The following is a 14,979-nucleotide window of genomic DNA, read 5'->3' on the forward strand; positions in this document are numbered from 1 at the left end:
AAGGGTTGTTGGGGAACGACCTGGTCCTGTTCTGTTTATGGGCACCCACCACACAAATTGATTCCTCTCTGCTCTCATTTTTCCTCTTACTTGTCTTGTTCTTGATTCTTTTAATACCATGCTGTCTATCTAGGGGATGTTTCCTACTATGTTTCTCTCAGTATATGTTTATGAACAGATTCTTTTCCAGATATCTATTCATGTCCTAATCTCATTTTAACTTCAAAATATTCCTCTCCCAGAGGTTTCCTTAGAATAATTGTCCATACTGTAGAGAATCAGACAGGCTGCATTCTGAAAATACAGAAATAAATTTACAATGACTCACCAGTTTTTTAAGGCAATAATTTTCATGTAACAGAGGTAAGAACTATAAAAAATATTTCCCTTTGCAAGCATGGAGGTACAAATAAAAGCAAGTGTTTATGGAAGTATGATTTAATAAACATATGTTTGTTTTTTCATATAGGTAACCCTCCCGCTACAGGTACAGGAACTTTACACATCACCTTGGAGGATGTCAATGACAATGTCCCATCCCTTTATCCAACACTGGCAAAAGTTTGTGACGATGCAAAAGATCTCAGGGTAGTGGTACTAGGAGCATCAGACAAAGACCTTCATCCCAACACAGATCCATTCAAATTTGAACTGAGTAAGCAATCTGGCCCAGAAAAATTGTGGAGAATCACCAAGCTTAACAGTAAGTCTATTACTTCTTTTTCTTATGCATTTACTCCTCTTACCTCTACATCCCAGTATGCTCAACCTGCAGCTGCCCACTATGTGAATTCAGGAGCAGTTGTGCATGAAAGTCTTGCAGGATGGACCCATTGCTGCTGCTTTACACTGTGCTGGTTTTGCTCGGACCAGCTGCCTGGTGGGACATACTAATAGTCTGTCTGCATCTTCTCTGAAATCTGAGCTTTTTTCCTCTTCATATTACGTTGACCAAACTTTTCTCTTTTAGCTTTGCATTAAAGAAAGGCTACTAATGACATCGTTTTGTAAAGATTACCATATTTCATGGCATGGAATTTGTTTGCATAAGATGTACAAGTCTTTGCTATAGGACAGCATGAATCTTTTGCATGGGCTTTAGCAATGTACTTGAAAAACTTCCTGATTTTAAGTATTTAAACTCTTCACAAATAAAATACTCAAATGCACTGGGACCGTAATGCACTGGGACTATACACTATTGGTAAGAGGATCAAAGCACATGCTATGCAATTGCAGAAAGTTCATATGGCAAATTGTGGACACAAAGTACTACATCTCTCTTTAACGTATATTATTTCTATTTATTTTCTAGCATGTATTATTTATCTCTGTCACTATCGAATCTTTTAGCAGTTCATTTCATATTGTTAGAAAAAACTAAAGATGGATGTGGTGTCTGTACCTGCCTGCAGGACAAAGTGGAGGAGTAATTTTCTTTACGGTTCTCCAAACATCAAACCACCACTCTGTTAAACCCCCTAAAAGAGTTAGCACACTCACCTGGGTACCAATAGCTGTTATGACCCACTGTTGCCCAGGTGGAGCAGATCTGTGGATTTGAAGGGGCACTACTCCCCTTCACTGCCTCCTCAGTTAAACTGAGGAAGCAGTCAAGCAGCTTTGCCTGCACTTCCTTGCAAGAAGTGTTTTTTCCCTTGGCAAATAGGTATATTCTTCCCTCTTGTGTTGCTTTGGGGATGACATGCCTTAGCATTTCATTAGTATGTTAGTTTCCATAGGCAAATTCTGCCAATAATTTGCAGACCAAATAATGTATTTAAACAAAAAGGGCTCTTAAAAGTCTTTCTTCTGGTGGGGTTTGGAATATGTTTGCAATTAGCTCTCAACCCATGAAAGAATTTCTGTAATTGCCTGTCTGATCCTGTTTGCAGATTCCTCTGCCCTTCCAAACAACCACTCTTTGGCTAATTCTCACCTTATCCTTTGCAGATACTCATGCCCAGGTCATCCTGCTTCAAAACCTGAAAAAGGCCAATTACAACATCCCAATCTCAGTGACAGATTCTGGAAAACCACCTCTGACTAACAACACAGAACTGAAATTACAAGTGTGTTCCTGCAAGAAATCCAAAATGGACTGCAGTGCAACTGATGCCCTTCATATCAGCATGACCCTTATCCTTCTTTCACTCTTCAGTTTATTTTGTAAGTCTTTTCCTGAACCGTAAGTAATATTATTTAGCTGCTCATTTGTATGCTGCATAAGAAAACCTACTAAGGGAGAAGTTAAATTCGTACATTGATGATATAATGCAGTAAGTTTGGGGGTTTTTTCCTGAGGAAGTAGCTATAAGAGGGAGGAGAGGGATTTTTGATAGTCAAAAAATAGCAATGAATGCCTGGTTGTCAAATTAAGAAATAGAAGCAATAATTTTAAGAAGAATCAAAGAGAATTAGAGCTAGCATATGATAAACTAAGAAGTACCAGCTGTAGTAGCAGATTCATGAGACGCTTTCTTTCATCTCTCCCCACTTGAATTCAATTCAAAAACAGAAACAGGAGATTAAAGGTGTTCTTGTAACAATAGCTGTTCTGGGTCACCATGAAAATGAGTACAGTCTGCTTCAATCTATTCCTCTGCATAAAGTGTGCAAGCAACTGGAACATGCAGAACTTATTCAAGATTCTGGGCTTAGAGCCACCCAGAATTGATAATCAAATTGCAAGTCTGGGTTGGAGGGCAGAGAGAACTGATATGTAAAGGAAGCTTCCTCTGCTTCTGAGAAAGCTTTCTAAGAGAGACTTACAAAATTCCTAATTTGAATTGGAAGGAGTAAAAAAAAAAATCCCAGAATGACTGAAGAGTAGGAATTCAAAGCCACGGAATCCCAACATCTAACCTAGACGTGTCCCTGGCTTGTCCTGTGACAGCTTCCAGCAAATTTTTTGGTGCAGTATTATTTTGAAGTCCTTATCTTTTAAAAAGGAATAGCTGTATCCTATGATAGTAAATCTGTTATTCAAGGATTATTACTGTCATCTTATGTTAGTAAAATCCATTGTACGGTGAATTAATACCTGAGCCATGGTTAAAGGCCTTATATTCTTGATGAGATAAAATCTACCATGAGGCAGAGACAGAGGTCAAGGAGAGACAGTTTACACATCTGAGGCTTGGTGTATGCTTAATTACACATCTTGTCAGTTTTTTCTTGTAGTATATTACTTCTATCCCAAAAGGTTAGCATGAAGGTCATTGTGTGAGAATTAGAACTAGCTAATGTTTGTGATGCTCTTTGAAGATGAAAAGGACTATATAAATGCTAGGTGCAAATTCACGTTCTTTGTTCCAATCAGTGACATCTGAAGTAGCTCCATTGGCTTTGGTTCAGTTATTCTGGGTTTAGTCTGTGGAACCAAACGCAGACTTCAGCTGTTAGAAGTAATACATTAAAAATATTTGACAGTACGTGACACTATCACATCAGTGATATAAATATGCAGCCCATTGATTCAAATACATTCTTGTTACCACTTCATAAATGTTGCTGGTGCTATACTAGGCATGACTTTCACCACTGGAATTACTTTCTTATCTGACATGATTTGCACTTGAACTTTATTTACGTTAGTGCAGCTGCCCAGAATACAATGAGGTAGAGAAAGGCTTTTTGCTTTTGGAAGTGATCATGTTGCTTTTTTCTGGCCCCCAAAGAAGTCTGATCATTTTCCTTACCTTGAATTATAAGAAGCAGTTCTAGGTACTGGAAAGCTCTTTTTCAGTTGCCTTTCTTGACTACAGACCTTCTCCAGCTCAACTGTGGGCAGAATATAGGCCCGGGCATCTGAATGGTGCGTGGTGCTCTGACTGACAGAGGGACTCCCTCTCCTACTGTAAAAGAATAAGTAGCACTGAATAGTCTTTACACTGTGAACCAATACAGACATGCCTAGAGCTGTTCTGCAACCTTACATTCGTTCAGAGTACTGTAACAAGTATGAAGAGAGTTGTAATTTTAAACCAAGAGTAGAGTCAGATTATGCACATAATCTGCCAGCAGCGTGATATACCAGTCTGTTGTCTGAGCAATAAAACCAAAAAAAAGGGAAATAGGGGGTGAGTTGAAGGGTAGGGGAAGGAAAGATCTCCCTCTTGGGACAGAGGCTGTTTTATACACAGCTGTTGTGAGTGAGAACATGAATTCCACAAATAGACCTCAGCATAGAGAGACCTAATCCTCAACACAGGACCACATTTTTTTTCTGAAATTTGCTACTGTTCAGTTGTGTGGTTTGGGTTCACCCAGTCACACAGAGTGAGGGTGGTATTCCATGTCTGGTACAGCTACCTAATCATGCTTGTGCAAAGCCAACAGGCGTAACAATGTTCATAATCATTTTCCTCAGGTGTAAATGACTACATGGAGACATAAAAGAATGAGGCCGGGATCCAGTTAAAATAATGTGGTTCTGTATTTGCACTTCTCTAAAATGTGCTGGTATCATTGCATTCCCAATTCATTTTTGCACATAGTTTTTTTATAACTGTGTTTAGTTCCATTGCAATGTTTTGTATAGTCCAAATATTTATCAGAGTAATCAAAGATTACGACGCCATAAAAACAAAGAGAACTTTAGTGCTTATTGAACAGATGAAATATCCCATTTCTAGTGGCAAGTTATGGGCTTAATTTTTGCAAAAGCCCTTACGTGGCTCACTTTGCTCCCAGTGTTTATGTTTTATGAGGCTCTTGTTCCTAGGAGGTAAATCCTTCAGTCAAATGAACTTTGTTATTCATGCCAAAGTATTTCTTTTTGTATTTGACATCTGGTGTGAGGATAGATAGCCCTATGAAAGAGCTGTTCATGGTAAAAATGCCCTGCATGAATCTCCTCCCCATACAAAACATCTTGGTATTATCATTTAAATGGTGCAATTATTATCTATACTTAGAATATGTGCCTCCTTTGTAAATCATGGAAGAAGTTATATGTGGTAGATTTCTGAAGTATCTGAGCATAGAACTGAAGAGCCTGATTAAAACTCTAATGCATGCAAAAAGCAGCAGTTTCACCTATTCTGTAGCTGCCCTACTGTGCTCAGTATATTGAGGGATAATGCGATACAGACTGCAGAGTTGCCCAGAAGCCCTTGGAAAGGTAGATAAACTTGGAACAAGAAAAATTTAGGAGTTCTTGTCAGCCAGAAATAGAAAATATAAGATGCCATAGTACACAGGCAGATTGCTGGTTTTTCACAACAAAACAGTAAGGTGTTTGGTGGAATTAAAAGACAGTGAATACAGAGTTGATTGAAAAAAGGAGCGTCTTTGCATATCTAGTACCTAACCCAACTTATTACCACTGGGAATCGCTGAAGTCAAGCTGGAAAGATGTATAGTGGACAGGTAGAGGACTTTCCAAAGTTATAATAATTAATGTTAACAAATATTGGAAAGAACAGTAAATCTTATCTGTCATTAACGCAGACACCGTATTTAAGATGAGACCTAGTGTAGTGGCATCTTGTCCTCTGTCAGCTTTTCCTAGCCACTACTGGAGACAAGATAGGACCAAAATATTCAGATATAATTTAGAATGTAGTAATTCAGGTTGAAGAAAAAGAACAGATCAAAAAATACATCTGGATCCCTAGTTAGGGAGGACTACTTGAGAAAGAGAAAAAGTGGAAGAAAGAGAGCGTGTTATGCAGCATGTCTGGTGCTGGGTCTGAGATTGTCCATGTTGTTCCTTACTGCTCAGTCATCTCATGTTTTCAAGTGACACAGCTAAAATAGCTCTGTTCAGATTGAATGTAACCAAAGTGTTGCGCTCAACAACACTAGAATTATAAACAAGTTCCCTCTGTAAGGCTCCTCAACATTATTAGTAAGTGAGCATCTACAACATTCCACAAGGATGAGGGATGGAGAGAGAGGGGAAAAAATGTGCCCCTTCTTGCAACCTTTGAATTGGTAGCTGATATTTCATTTAGGTATTGGTTGAAAAATACCTAAAAGGTAGAACCAATATCTAAAAGAATAGCTGCCCTTCAAAATTTTGCTTAAGTATCATCAATTTCACAACAAATCATTGTAAATATATGTTTAACAAACATTTAACAGCAGTCTCTTCTCAAGAGATATTGAGGTCAGTAAAGCTAGTTTTTGTCCACTGGCAATGAGATGGCAGAGTAAGTTTCCATAAGGAACTCGGTCAGAACAAGACAAATCAAAGGCATACATCAAAGAACTTTTGGGACTTAAATTACATACAGGTGACTCATAAAACAAAACAAGCTAAAAAAGTAAAAGATCAAGATAAAAACAAATTTGTGTATGTCATAATGAACTCGCCAACAAAAACTGCCCCAGGCCCTATGGGAGACTGAGAAGCAACTACTCTAGCTGGCAGAACCAGGCTTTATATCAATTCCAAATTATTTATATTATTTAAAGGAGTATTTGAATTCTGGACTTTTGATTTGAAAATAATTATTACACTTAATTGCATAATCATAGAATGGTAATTGCATTTCATGTTTCCTTTTATATTCTACCAACATAAAAGACCAAGTTAGATTCAAATGTGTTGAAATAAGGGACTAAAATAAGAACAAAAGACACAGTAGTCATGTCCTGAACAAGCAGAATTCAGAGCAATTCTATTAATAGGTCAGTCACTCTAGCAAGAATATTTTATTTACATTTCCTTCTTAGAAAAAGAGTAGACTTTAAAGACTTCATCTTGAAAAAAAAATTGATATCGTAGTTGACTATTAACCATTGATAAGAAACTTTTTTTTTTGTTAACCTGGCCAGTGGACTACGAAGTTGTAAGTAGACTTGAGCTTAAATAAGTATTCCATTATTATGAACAGAAAGTGAGACACTGGGGCGGGGGAGGAATACTGCAATGAAGAAAAATTAAATAAGCTGGAGATCTCTACATTGAAATGAATTTGGTTACTGAGGGTGAAAGGGCCTCAGGTGTGTTGAAAAACAGAGATTCGCATAGATGTCTGTACTGCGATTGCAAAGAAGATTTAGATATACCCTTGAATTTAACTTCCTATTAATTTCCACTAACTTTTCCTGGTTTAATGCCTGCTCTCCCCCACCACAATGTTTTTCTGATTTGAGAAATGCAGCTACAGGCTCAATAGACAAAATGTCTTTTTTTTTTTTCCTTAAAAAATATGTATTTTTTATTAATATAATTTAAATTTTTGTAATGGTTTAAACTGGTGGATTTGAATTTACCTGAACATAGACAGCCAGAGTTAAAACTGCAGTGTTATCGTTCACCTAGTTCATTTTTCAAAGCAACAAAGCATCTGTATCTCTTGTACATCCTATGCTATTTGTGCGGGAACATCAAATGTCTGAAGACCGAAGCATTCTTGAATGGCATAAGACTAAGACAAATCATAGCAGGTTTCAAATGGAAAAGACATTTAAGGTCATTGCTCTTTCCATTACAAGTGCAGATTTGTTACCTGCAGATTCACAGTTTTCAGCCTTTATTGTGAGTTACTTGGCTTAGTTTTAGACAATCAGTAGTATATTTTTTTCAGGGCTCAACTACTATTTAGTTTTTACAGTAGGATTTCTGGTTTTCCCAAGAAAAGAAGAAAAAGTTCATCCCTGTTCTGTATAGTTCAAAGAGGAAGCTTCAGAGGAACCATTCCCAATATGTGAATTTGCTAAACACAATACCTTTTTGTTGTTGTTGTTGTTTTAGCATATTTTAATCTTCTATAGCAATTTTCTACTTGTCAGAGCAGTGGCATTTAATTTAAAAAAAAAAAAAAATCAGTTTAGTTAACAAGACTAGGAAATTTTGCAAGATAAATGTTCCCATTTCTGAGAAGTAAAATATCCCTATATTGGCTAGAATTTCAAACACTGCCAAGATGGGGAACATTTTACTCTGAAAGGTGGTTTGCTGGGGTTTGGGTTTTTTGCACTATTCTAATTTAAGTTACGTTCTTGCATTAGAGCACATACCATGTGGTACTTAAAGTAGCAGCTAAATGATGCTACCCAAGTAATTGGAAATTACTGACATTTAGCAAGTTCCAGTGGTACAAATCTCACTTCCTAAAACCAATAATAACAGCAGCAATATCCACTATTACTCTAATACTTATCATCTTTGTTACAGATGCTTTTGTCCGTATTAACATTATTATTGTTACTGCTAAATATCAGTGAATATAGATGGATTCTCAAATGCGTGTATGAGAAAAATACCATTGTTATTTGTCTCCTTAAAGATATCGATCCATTAGACTCTAGTAAGGAAAGGATGGTTTGGGGGTTAAGGGATTGCATTCTAATTGAGACAGTCTTGTTTTGGATCTCACTTTTAACACAGACCCCTGTGTCTAGTCTTCCGATTTCTCTGCAGGTGTACTCAGTCCTGCAATTTGTGGTGCAATTGGCTTTGGGAGCCCACCTAAAGTTAATGGGGCCTGAAATGGCACAGAATTCCATATGTATGTACATAATTGGAGACAGGATGTTTATATACCCAGTCATATAGACATGACAAATAGAAATACCCTCCAATTGTACATCAGCATATTTAAAACGTACTTAATGACATTACGTTTTATTGAGTCAATTAGGTGGGAAATGGCATTTTACACACATTTTAAACCATCCAAACATGTTCCAGAAGTATAGACATTAAAAAAAATACGACAGTTTAGAAGATGCGTGTTTGGAATGCAAAAGAGAAAAATGTTACTATCAAATACAGCTCCTTCCCTAAGAGCTGTAATGTTGTTCCTGATGGTCATTCTGTAGACATGAAATGAACATTTAAAGAGATTGGTTTGATAGACCATTCAGTGTTGTGAATTCAAATGAACATTTTCTGTTTTCATTTTCTCAACAGTTCTCAACACTAACTGTTGATAGATAATATTTTGTATTTCTTTTCTGAACAACCTCTTGAAGTCACATAAATATATAACTTCAGATTGTTATCATCTGAATTGTTCTGGAGTAGACTATAACTAAAAACTAGAACTGAATAAATGACCGGTTCAAATATTTTTTCTGACATTAACAGCCACTATACGCCATGGGATTTTTTGTTTTTTTTAACACTCTGTCCTTGGATATTTTCCCACTCTAAAACATCCAAACACCTCAAAATGTGCCTCCATGCGGACAGCTTGCTATTCAGCTTTAGATGTGGTACCTCATATTAAAGATGAATGAGGGAGATTTGTTGTGCCTAGAGGTTAGATGATGTCGGTTTTGCCTCTTTGCTAGTCAGCTGATACTTACAAAAAGTTCTTTAAAATGCCATTGGTGTTTGGAGTTTTTCAGACTACACCTTAAAGCCTTACTTTACCCATACACTTAATTTGTATATGTATGTCGCTGGTTAGTACGTATGTAAGCTGTCACGCTTACGAGTTGTTCTTGAAAGATTTTGAAATAGTCAGGTTGATATCAGCATAGCCAAACCTGGCAATTTTCTTATTTCTCCTTTTCCATGGCTTCTAAGTGTAATAATGTCCTCTCATTTTTATTCTTGCTTAATAAGAGTTTTTTCAGATAATTCTTTTAGTATTTCAAGCTGGGATTAGTGGATACCTACAGGTCTGAATGTGTCTGGACTACTTATGTTCATGTTCTACTTATTAAAAACTGATAGTAAACTAAGCTGTACTGCTGTGGAAGATGAGATCTGACTGCTTAAGCACTTATAAAAGGTTGGCTAGCTGTTACATTTGATGCATTTCATTTTCAGCACAAATATGAAAAATTAGGAGACTTGTTCAATCCTACTATTTCAAAACTGTACTTATTAATGTCATTTGCTGAATGTTATCAACTGTTCAGCTAAATTTATTGGATTAGAGCATGAGAAAACATACTTCTAGACTGCAGGCAGTCACCTCTGCAATTGTTTTGTTTTGAAACAACTGAAAAAGAAAGGAAGCATTCATTTCCCATTGGTCAAATGAAGGTGACATTGCTTTGGCAAAGAATCCAGCTAAAATTCGTATCAATTTAAAAAAAAAAATCTAGGACATCATCGTAGCTGCTTTACCCTAGAAACCACCACCACCTCCAGTAAGACACTCCATATCCCTAGCAAACCGGAATTTTATTAGAAGAGGCTTTATTAGACAAACGTTAGCACTCTGCTGGACTGGGTAGTAGTACATGTTTCTGAATTTCTAATATAACTAGTCTTCTAGTTGATCTGAGAAACTTCTCTCATGTGGTGCTTCTTATGTGCACATACATTTTGCACTTCATAAGAACAGCCCATTACATAGTGAGTATATATGGGTACATGACAAGGAGGAGGTGAAGCAGAAACAAGGATTCAACAGTGAGGAAGGCCCTTGCCAGAATTCAGAAGAGTAAGAGCACTTTGGCGTAAATCAGCACTGTTTCAGATCTGCCAATATAGTCTAATAACAAATAAGTTAGCAGAGTGAGAGACACTCTTGGAAATATCATCTGCTGGTGACAAACAGATACGCTTTGAAAATTACTTCAGCCTGAGCAACTTACTTATTCCCCTGTGCAAGCTGTTTAGTTTAGATTGGCATCTTTCTCCACTGTCTTGCCAATTTTGGCCAATTGCATAGCACATGCCGGCATTTTAGCTCCTGAAGTTAAATATTGACATTGATGTATGACAGCCGACTGGAGCTTTGAGTGGAATTATGAGACACTCATTATTTCACACAGTACTAATGCATACTGTGTTTTTCCTGTCATTAAGAACCTTGAAATCATTTCCTCACATAAATGGGAAACAAATTATATATCATATTATAAGCTGCAAATTTTCAGGATAAAAATCATTTACTTCTCTCTTTATAAACTCTTCCACAATGTATTACTGATCAATGAGAGAGAGCGCCAATTCGTCTAGTCACAAGCATACACACTGCTATTCCTGATACTAAAAACAAATTTCTTAATTGCAAGAATAAGGACACATGACATCTGTCTGGGGATAGCTGTTTTGGTCTTTCAAATTCAGTGAAATTTGGGGTGAAAAGAGCCCCTTCTGCTTTTGAGAACACGATACCAGGGTAGTCAAAAACCAGTGACCACTAGATTTTGACACTTGCAGCAAAGCCTAGACAGTGCTTTGGACTGCTGATGAGGTCACAGAAGAGCATAGCTATTAAATTATTATTTTATTTTACACAAAAGTGCAAAATATGATAATTTGTAGGCATGTGGTACAAATACTGTGACACTTTTGGTGTTGAAAACTACCCATGACAAATCAACCAGTTATGTACGTGGAAACCATTTATGTTTTTCTAAGAAGTTCTATGTGAAGGCTAAACTAATAACTATGTATCTAATTAATGTCCTTTTATAGATGGTAAATCCAGGAAAGAAGTACCTGGATGTTGATTAGCTGCCTAATCAGAAACATGGTTCTAATTTCTTCTACCATTTTTGCATTACCGCTTTAACATTACTGAGGTTTTGATAAAGTCCATGATGTAATGTAGACCTCTAATTATGCAAAGATTAATGTAATATTTCTGATGAGAGGGTAATTGAAAGAAATCTGAAAGAAATGGAGCATGCATGAGTTGAACTCCAAATTCCAGCTGTGTTAACTCTCTTGTCTATATTAAATGGGAATTAGAGGATGAATGCATCTTGGGTAAAGTTCATTCTTGTACAGACGGTCAACGTGAAACTCAAATGTCTTTAATTTTTATGAGGTTTTAACTGCAATGTAGGAAGCATAGTGTGTGTAACGGGGGTGAGTCTGGTCTCATAAGGAACACATTTTTCAAAGGCTTTGAATTACTCAGTTTAGACCTGTTTCTTTAAAATAACCAGGGAATTGAGTCACTAATATGTAAATACGTTCAGAGAAAGCTAAGGCTACAACAGGGAAAGCTAGAGTGCCTGAGAAATGCCAAAGCATTTTCTGAGATCAGAACTCATTTTACAAACAAAATTGTTTACTGACTGTTTAAAAGGGTTCTGCTGGGATATGACCTATTGGCAACCTGAACCATGGTCAATGAGGTTACCTTGCTACTGGTTGCCCTTTTCCTGGGATGGGGCATTATGAAATCTTTGTCTTAAAGAGTTATGTGCATTGTTTTCTCCATTTTCTTCTATCATGTGGATCAGCATAAGGAATAAACCTTGAATTAGCCCACTGTAAAACAGACAGGTAGCTATAGTCATTGAATAAGTCAATATTATAAGCACTTAGTCCGTGTTAGGTGGCTTGCTCATCTTCCAAACCAATTCAGTGTCCAAAACCCCATGACTAGATGACAATTCAGATTTGTCCTATGGAGTTTGCCACCAACATCAACTCTTTTGACCTTCCAGATACAGTCAACATCAATAGACTTCAGTGGGAGTAGAAAGGGGGTTTTGTTCCATTTAAGTTCCTACTTCATGAATCTCCCTCCCCTAAACTGCATACTTAGACCTATACTCATGTAGCATTATTACACTCCGTACTATTAGTACATTAGATCCAGATAAACATGTTACAATGTTTGTCATTTTTCTTGACCAGCAAAAGCAAACATCTTCCAATGCCAAAGTACTCATGCCAACAGACATCATCTGTTTATGATAAGTGCTTTCTTATCTGAGACCCATTAACCATAATAGTAAACATTCAGAGAGCAAGCAGGTAAAAATAACCCTGCCTATTTCACTGTTATCTCACTATTTGACTGTTATCTTAAAAGGAATGTGGCTGAATGTTTCTCTTGGGTGTTGAAGAGGTAGAGCAGAGGAGAACTATGAGATAAAAATGGTGACGATCACATTAGAGACTTCAGTGAGAATGATTTCTGGAGAAAAAATTTATATATAGCTATGCTAGCTTTTATTCTGCTTGTGCATTCCCTGGATGCCTTAAGGGAAAGGTAGGGGGTGACCACATAAGAACAACGATGCACACACCGCCTTTGTGGCTTTCATGCCTGCAGCCGTATGCAGCAAGTTACTTCTTGGAGGTACACAGGAATCACATTTAAAACAACTCATGGTGTGTAATAATTCTTGAGTGCTGAGACCGGCTATAGAGACTGTGTTGTTCTTAACAGCTGAAACAAAGACAATAAAATAATTACTAGGCATAATGATCATTAGTGTACAGATCTAAACCTGCCAGGCACAGGCTTACCAGGGCATTAAGTTCCTGAAAGAGATGGTTAGCACAGATCAACAAATGTGCTCCCTGCACACATTATTTGCACATTTTATGCTCACAGTATTCCTTAAATACTAATATCTTATGTGCTGTTGCCAGCTGCAAACTTCAAATCATGCGCGATATAAAATACATAAGAATGGGTCCAGAAAAAAACCCCATCAACACAACCCCATTGAAGTCAGTGGATAAACACTAGAAGTCAGTAGTCTTTAGGTTAGCTGTTCAGAGATGGGACTCAAATAAGAAGTAGACCCTAATAATTTGGCAGTGTGTCTGTATTTCTGGAAATTTCATTTGGTCCTCCTTTATGGGGATAATAAAGGAAAAAAAAAAAGCAAACAAGAATACTGCAATTCCTATACAGAAAACAATAATGAACATTGGAAATCCAGCTGGGAGAACAGAGGTTTTAAATATGGACCAGATGCTTATCAGATCCCTGAAGAATTTATAATAGAGCAGTTCTGTTGATTTCAGTAGATCTGCTTACATTCATCATTGAGTTTTCTGCACAATACTTTGGTGGTTCTTGATTTCTGCAGGTTTTGTATTAAGGGAGTTACTGGCCAGAATGTTTGTCCAATAACACGTTATATGACTATAGCAGAATATTTTTAGAAAGTAAATTTGTAACTCGTAAGCTTTGTTATTAACCACAGAAACTGAAAGTTAGTCTAACTTCTCTATTGGACGTAAGCAATTTTGTATCAACTTTGTGTGCAATAGAAAGAACAAAGACAGATTTGATCTCAAGTATTCTTACTGCAACTACCAAAGATTATTATCTACTGAAATTTTACAGCCCATAATTTTGAATGTTGAATCCGATTTTTAAAGCCAAAAACTACTCCTTTAGCAACCCAGCTTTACAAAAGGGTCAAGTCATCATTAATGAGCAGAGGGATATACTATCCTTCCAAACAATGTTTGTTTGGAATAAGATAATTCTTTTAACACAACTTCAGTTAAGGCTGGTGAAAGGGCTGAGCTGAATTCATAGTAGTCCTGGCACCCTTTGCCAATGCCAAGTTTTTTGTTGATGTGTCAGCAAAAGAAGATGTCAAGGAGACAGCATGTTATGGATGCTTGCAGGGAGCTCCTCCTATCACATGGGAAAGCCAGAGAAAAAGTCCAAACAGGTTTCTTTGAAAACATGTCAGTGAAGATTACCATCATGGGCTATGAATGAGAGGAAAAACAGGTCACGTAGGGATTAATCCAGGAAAATACGTGCAGTAGGGAAGAGGCCATGAAGGAGTCACAGAGTCACAGTAACAGAGGTTTTGTCAAAGTGGCAGACTAGGAAAATGCTCTGTACAGCAAAAGACTGACAGGATATGAGCACAGTAGCTTGAATTTGTCAAGGGCTGTGAAAAGATGTTGCAAAATTGATAACTGAGGAGAAGGTTGGGTAGGAGATCTAGCTTTTTGAATGGCTAGAAAAAGCCCTTTGGGATGATGTGTGAAAAAGAATCTTCTAGATTAAGACATAACCTGAATATACAGACCTAGAAAGGAGGTTCCATGACAAAAACTTTCTCCAGTTTGTTTCTGGTTTTAGGCTTGAATAAGAGGCAGGATGACAGTATTGTCCAGAGCAAAGGAAGAACTAGAAGGGAGTGCTTTAGGGGAAAGATTTAAGAGCTCAGTTTTAGCTGTGCAGAGCTGTCAGCTAAACATTGCAACAGTATCAGAGCTAGAGGTCAACATTTTAGTCTAAAAGGAAAAGCAGGTAAAGAGAGTAAGGTCTCTGAACCGCCAGCACTGAAGTGATTGCTGAACGTGTATGAATGGTGTCACAAAGAAGGAGAAGT

General features: G+C 37.1%; 1 protein-coding gene across 2 annotated transcripts in view; it reads left to right on the top strand.

Moving 5' to 3' along the window:
- Positions 1-14,979, top strand: part of CDH13 (cadherin 13) — a 535,620-nt gene that overhangs the window by 491,694 nt on the left and 28,947 nt on the right. For both annotated transcript variants that reach the window (XM_059824681.1, XM_059824680.1), the window contains exons 12-13: positions 470-703; positions 1,954-2,169. In XM_059824681.1, coding sequence (XP_059680664.1) covers positions 470-703; positions 1,954-2,169 — 450 coding nt within the window. The remainder of the gene's footprint in view (positions 1-469; positions 704-1,953; positions 2,170-14,979) is intronic.

This window comes from Gavia stellata, chromosome 15, assembly GCF_030936135.1.
Source record: "Gavia stellata isolate bGavSte3 chromosome 15, bGavSte3.hap2, whole genome shotgun sequence".
In the NCBI taxonomy this organism is placed as follows: Eukaryota; Metazoa; Chordata; class Aves; order Gaviiformes; family Gaviidae; genus Gavia; species Gavia stellata.